At 36.1% G+C, this 6,803-nt stretch overlaps 1 protein-coding gene across 1 annotated transcript; it reads left to right on the top strand.

The window, feature by feature from the left end:
• Positions 1-1,177: 1,177 nt before the first annotated feature.
• Positions 1,178-1,606, top strand: LOC113352105. The gene has a single exon (XM_026595974.1). It carries the CDS (start codon positions 1,178-1,180, stop codon positions 1,604-1,606), a length of 429 nt encoding a protein of 142 aa, XP_026451759.1.
• The last annotated feature ends 5,197 nt before the right edge of the window (positions 1,607-6,803 follow it).

Raw genomic sequence — 6,803 nt, 5'->3', positions numbered from 1 at the left:
AAGTGTCCTCCGGGGGTGTTCCGAGTGATTTTTCGAGCCGATTTTTCCAACAATATTTATTTTCCAAAAAATACCTAAAAATACACAAAACACCATAATAAGGACGAAAACGAGTACCAACAATACGAAACATTGAGGACAAATTAGACACATAAATGCGTCTATCAGTGGTGGTCGTTGAACAGTGGTGGTGGAATGGTAGTTGAATGTTGGTGGTGGTGGTGCTAGTAGTGGTGGTGAAGTGGTAGAGGAAGAAATTTGTTCCATTTTGGAATAAAGAAAAATATTATATGGGTGAGGGTATTAAGGTAATATAATTTTAAATGGACAAAGTTATTAAAAAGTAGGGATATATTTATTGTTGTATAAGAATATAATTATTAGGTTTCAAAAGTAAGGACATATAAATAATGTACCCTTTTTTATAATGACAAAAATTCCTTTTGTTATTAGTGGTTAATACTAATGATTAGCGGTTAATAATCTTGATTGGTGACTAATGTTAATGATTAGTAATTAATGATAATTAATTTATAATACTTTATGTTAAAATTTGGGATGAAAACAGAAAAGCTAAGTTTTCTTTTGGAGAAGGAGAAGGAAAATACAATGGCGTTTTTTAAAGCTGTCTGAGATGTTATTAAGTCTGATTTACCGGCAGTTTTTAGGGAGTTTGAGTAATTTGGGTGTTTGGATTGGAGGAATTGTGCTAATATTATTTTGATTCCAAAATGTGAGGGTGTTGTTTCTATGAATAATTTCAGACCAATTAGTTTGATAGGTGGAGTGTATAAAATCATTTCAAAAGTCTTGACTGAGAGGCTTAAAGTGGTTTTACCATCTATCATTTCTGAGTTTCAAGGTGCCTTTGTTGACAGTAGGCAAATAACTGATGGGATTCTTATTTCTTCTGAGCTCGTTGATTCAAGGGAGAGAGAGAGGGAATTGCATGTCTGGTGGTGAAGGTGGATTTAGAAAAAGCTTTTAAAAGCATTAACTGAAATTGTTTGGATTACACAATGTCAAGGTTTGGTTTTGGAAACAGATGGAGAGGTTGGATAAGATGGTGCATTTCAAACACTAGATTTTCTATGGCTATAAATGGTACAGCTTCTCCACTTTTCAGGAGTGGTAAAGGGGTTAAGCAGGGTGATCTAATATCACCTTTTCTGTTATTATGGTGGTGGATATTCTTTCTTTAATGATTAAGAGAGCTGCTTCTTTGAATTTGATTGAAGGTTTTAAGAAAGTCTACAATGGTAATGCATGTACTATAAACCATTTACAATTTGCAGATGAACTTATTGTTTTCTCGAATGATGAGGTTGAGCAAGTGCAGAACTTAAAAGGCATTTTATTGGCTTTTAAGTTGGTTTCTGGCCTGAAAGTAAATTTTAGAAAGAGTGCCATTGTGGCAGTTGGAGATGCTCAGAATGCAGTGGAGTGTGCATCTTGTTTTGGTTATAATCTTACTACTTTTACAATGAAATACTTAGGAATTCCTCTTAGCAGTAGATCTAAAGCAGTGGGAGATTGGGATGTCATCATTCAAAGATTTCAAAAGAAATTATGTTCTTGGCAGAGAAAACACTTATCAAAGGGGTGAAGACTTATGCTAATTAAGAGTGTGTTATCCGGTATTCCAGTATATTACTTATCTCTTTTTCAAATGCCAATATCTATGGTGAAGCAGTTGGAAAGGATTATGAGGCATTTTCTGTGGGGTTCTTCTAGTTTGAAAACTAAGAAAAGTTGGGTTGGTTGGAAATCTGTGAGTTTGCCTAAAGAAGGTGGTGGTGTGTGTATAAAGAAGCTGAGGAAAATGAATCAGGCATTGCATGCCAAATGGATATGAAGATATGGGACTGAAAAGAAGGCATTGTGGAGGAAGATTGTGAACCAAAAATTTGGAGGAAACATTGAAGCTTTTTTTCCTTATGACACAAACAAAATTTTGGGGAAAAGTTTATGGGATGGTATTCTGAAAAGTAAAGGTCATGTGGAAGACAGTACAAATTTGCAGGTAAACATTGGAAATATGATTCTTTTATGGCAGGACAAATTGAAAAAGCGGGGGGTCTAACAACACCACCCAATATTTCGCTTAGCAATATGTATGGACAAACTCGAATATACTTTTAAGATAATCAATTAAAAGTATATCAACGAGTTTATATCTCTCTCTTGATTTGATTTCCTCAAACATAAACTGCGAGTACTAATCAAATACAAGGAACAACTTGGATGGTACCAAAAACCAATATCCAAGTGTCAATCAACATCAATCAACAACTGTTAGGTCGGATTCTCCAATTGATTGATCTAACGCACAACCTGTATTATTTCAATTATAAAGATAAAACAATATAATGCGGAAACTGAAATAACACAGACACCAGAAATTTTGTTAACGAGGAAACCGCAAATGCAGAAAAACCCCGGGACCTAGTCCAGATTGAACACACACTGTATTAAGCCGCTACAGACACTAGCCTACTCCAAGCTAACTTCGGACTGGACTGTAGTTGAACCCCAATCAGTCTCCCACTGATCCAAGGTACAGTTGTACTCCCTACGCCTCTGATCCCAGCAGGATACTGCGCACTTGATTCCCTTAGCTGATCTCACCCACAACTAAGAGTTGATACGACCCAAAATCACAAGATTTTACAATAAACAAATCTGTCTCACACAGATAAGTCTATCAAAGGATAAATCTGTCTCCCACAGAAAAACCCTAAAGTTTTTGTTCCGTCTTTTGATAATAATCAAGGTGAACATGAACCAATTGATAATCCGGTCTTATATTCCCGAAGAACAGCCTAGATTAATCAATCACCTCACAACAATCTTAATTGTATGGTAGCGAAACAAGATGTTGTGGAATCACAAAAAATGAGACGAAGATTTTTGTGATTACTTTTTATATCTTGCCTATCAGAGATATCAAATCTCAAGCCAATCAATCTGATTGTACTCGTACGATAGAAGATGCAAGATCAGATCACACAACTACAATAAAAGTATTATCGGTCTGGCTTCACAATACCAATGAAGTATTTAAGTCGTTAACCTGGTTTTAGAAGAAGAAAACCATAGGTTAAAGGAGAATCGACTCTAGTACGCAAACTAGTATCACACGTAAGGTGTGGGGATTAATTTTGCACAATACTAGATGTCTCCTTTATATAGTCTTTCAAATCAGGGTTTTTCCTTGGTAACAAAGCAATCAATATTCACCGTTAGATGAAAACCTGATTTAGATTCAAGCTAATATTTCTCAACCGTTAGATCGAAAACTTAGCTTGTTATACACACATGGAATGAACGCTTCTAGGTTTGTTAACCGTACCCAACCGTGTACATTGTTGGTTCAACAATAGTTAACCAAAAGGTTAGCCATATGAGCATTTCATATCAACCATGTCCTTCTTCACCAGAACTAGTTCAAATGACTCAAATGAACTAGTTAGAGAGTTGTTCAATTGTAAGGAAATCTTATGTAACTACACAAGACACAATTGAAGCAAAGATGATTTGATTCACTTGAATCGGTTCATGAACTTTTATAGCCACGGTTTGCAAACTGCATTCCTTAGTCTTTTTAAAGTTTAAGTTCATAAATCATCTTCAGATATATAACCTTCTCAAGTTCGCAGACTAGGTTCGCGGAATTAAGACATCGGACAGAGTTTACAAACTCCAGCAGAAATTCTCGGGATGAGAACTTCACCGGTTCGCGGACTAGGTTCGCGGACTTAGATCACGCAAGTAGTTTGTCAACTCCAGCAGAAATTCTCGGGTTTGAGAACTTCGGCAGTTCGCGGACTGAGTTTGCAGACTTGGCACTTGTCATTCTTCCGGTTCTCTTGATCAACAAAGTTCGAAAACTTTGGTTCAAGGAATATGACTTGTACATAAATGTGTTTCCACAACAATGCTTATGTCCATCATTGGTTATGTAATCTAAACTCTCATTCCAATCATTGAAACATTCTTAGAGGACGTTATATAGTTGTTACACCATTTCTCGTCAAAGCAATTTTCAAAGTGATTGAAACATATCATGACTTTCGTCACTAGGTAAAGATAAACTTGGTCGAAGTGAAAAGATTACCAACACATATTTCGAGATATAGATAGGCGAGGTATACTCGGCCCGAAATACCAAATGTGTATAATCTAAGTCTATATATATAACATACGACTTTTTGTCTCAAGAAGTAGGAGATAGAGTAGATATACTTTTGAGTGACATATAAGTTCAAGTATTCACATACCTTTTTGTCGAGAAGTTCCACCGGTTCCTTGAGTAGTTCTTCCACTTGTATGATGAATCTCCATGAATTCCTTGAGCTCAACTACACTTTCTATCCTAGTCCGAGACTTAGCTATAGTAGACTAGAAATCAAGACTTATAGTTTTGATCACTAATATTGACAAACATGCTTGAGATAGAAACGCATGCGAGTTCGACCGAGCAATGCTCTAACACAAATGGGTAAATGGGCATGCTTTAAAAACTCATTTTCCTGCATTATACAAAGTCAGTAGGATGAAAAAAGCTAATATTAAGGAGTGTCTTTCAGATGGTGGGGGGTGGAATTTGGGTTTTTGTAGAGCCTTGAATGATGCTGAAGTGGATGAAGTTGCTCAACTGATGCAAGTTTTTCCTGTCATTGATTCAGATCTTAAGGACAACAAATTATGGCAGTATGGTGATAACTTTTCTGCTGCAGGTTGTTATTCATCGCTTGAGAATGAGGGCTTAATTTTTTTTTCTCATAAAAATATTTGGAATTCCAAGATTCCACAAAAAGTTATTTTATTTGTTTGGACATTGTGTTACAATGCTGCTCCAACAATGGACACTTTGAGGAATTATTTTCTAGTGAAAGGGTGTTTGCTTTGCAAGAAAAGTGCAGAATCTAATCAGCACATTTCCTATATTTTGAAACTACAACTACCATATGGAATCACTTTCTGAAAGGTTATAACTTGCAATGGGTGTTTCAAGGTTCAGTGAGACAGACTTTGTGGGAGTGGAACAGAAAAAAGGGAGTAATTTGTCCATTAGAAGGAAGATCTGGGATTTAATCCATTTGCTATATGGTGGACAGTTTGGGTGTAAAGAAATGGTAGACATTTTAATGGTACTTATAATGGTTTGTATCTAATCATTGAGAAGGTGAAGATTCATATTTACAATTGGTATGTGGGTACAAATTTTTTTGAGGGAATTTCTCTAACCAGGTGATTAACAACTTGAAGGGTGTTCTGGGTCCTGTGTACTGAGTTTTTTTTCATCTTTAGCTTGTTTTTACAACAAATTTTGGTATAGTGTCTCTATACATGAGCACCTTTTGTTTTCTGTAGCTTCTCACCATATTGGTGGATAAGTTACTTTTTCTTAATGAATTGCCTTTTGAGTCAAAAAAAAGGGTTATTTTGTTTTTGGTACTCAGGTTTTGTCCAATTTTTGAGTTTGGTCTAACATTTGTCCAGCTTGGTGTTTGGTACTTGGAAAACACGTTGACCCGTATTGACTCTGTTATATATTGAATTCTGTTAAATTAATTAATAAATAATTTTAAAAAAATGGTAAAAATGTAAATATTAGATGAGTTTACCATAATACCCTTCACTTTGCTAATATTTACATTAGATCCGACGGCTTTAATAAACCCATTAGCCTACGGTCATGATCTAATATATTTTTCAACTACCATTAAACATACATCTCTCAACAGAAGCACTTCAATCATCTTCCCAAATCCCAGACGTCACAACCGGCAAGACTAAATATTACTGCTTCCTTGTTCCGTCCATTGACGCCACCTTTTGATTCGAAATACATAAAATCCATCTCCCAACTCCTTGACAGAATCGAGCAAATACCATAACATACTGGTGACTCCTCTTCTTACAGTTCTTTCCATCTGTTTCTCCCAACTCCGGCTGACATATAAAGACTCTTCATCTTCGTTGCTGCACTATGAACCAATCCCAGTTCAGACCCATTCATATACGTACAACACCCACAATGCCGCTCTTGTTCTATGACCTTCTCTGCCACTTCGAAAACTAATCACCATACCAGCTCCGGACCCTGCCCGTTTTAGCACTCCCTGAACTTCAAGCCACCACCACCGGCATAAACACTTACTCCTCCTAACTTCCCTGGTATTCAAAGTGCATTCTCCTCTTCTCGTGTGCTAACTAAATGCAACCACTTCACACAAAACTCGACGAAAACCAACACCATCTTCTTTGCATTTGTTCATTGGCAGAAACAACTCTTCACGATTTTCAGTATGTCCAAATCTCTTAAGCCAACTCCATTCTTTTGTTCGTCCCAGCCACTACCGATTGCACCAGTTCGTATATAATCCATCACTGCCAACTAATAATTCAGCCTGCAAGTAAGAACATCAACACACCACCATTCATACGAGAACTGTCAAATTCAATTGATGATGTTGTTCATTATTTCTCAGTTAAAAAATATCATTTAAACCCATTCAATATATCAGCAATACCACCACTGACTTTAATGGAATCATCTATTAGAAACAAACACTTTCAACCTAATATGTTCAATTAACTCAATACCCATCTTTAATCTCATCCCCAAGAACCCTAATTTCTGTAATTTCTCCCCTAAGAACCCTAATTTCTATTTGGATAAGAACATATAGATGAATTCTGTGAACCTATAGTTTCTTCTTGGGTTTACAATAAACATACTAATTCAAAATCGAATAAACCCTACTTCTATTCTCTCTGATTTACCTTTTTCCCAA

The sequence above is a fragment of the Papaver somniferum genome, chromosome 2, assembly GCF_003573695.1.
Source record: "Papaver somniferum cultivar HN1 chromosome 2, ASM357369v1, whole genome shotgun sequence".
NCBI classification, from domain to species: Eukaryota; Viridiplantae; Streptophyta; class Magnoliopsida; order Ranunculales; family Papaveraceae; genus Papaver; species Papaver somniferum.
The sequence above is the reverse complement of the archived record's forward strand: the minus strand, read 5'-3'. Positions and strand labels throughout refer to the sequence as shown.

Coding starts and splice junctions, on each gene's coding strand:
- LOC113352105 (XM_026595974.1), top strand. CDS start 1,178: ATGGTGGTGGATATTCTTTCTTTAATGATTAAGAGAGCTGCTTCTTTG.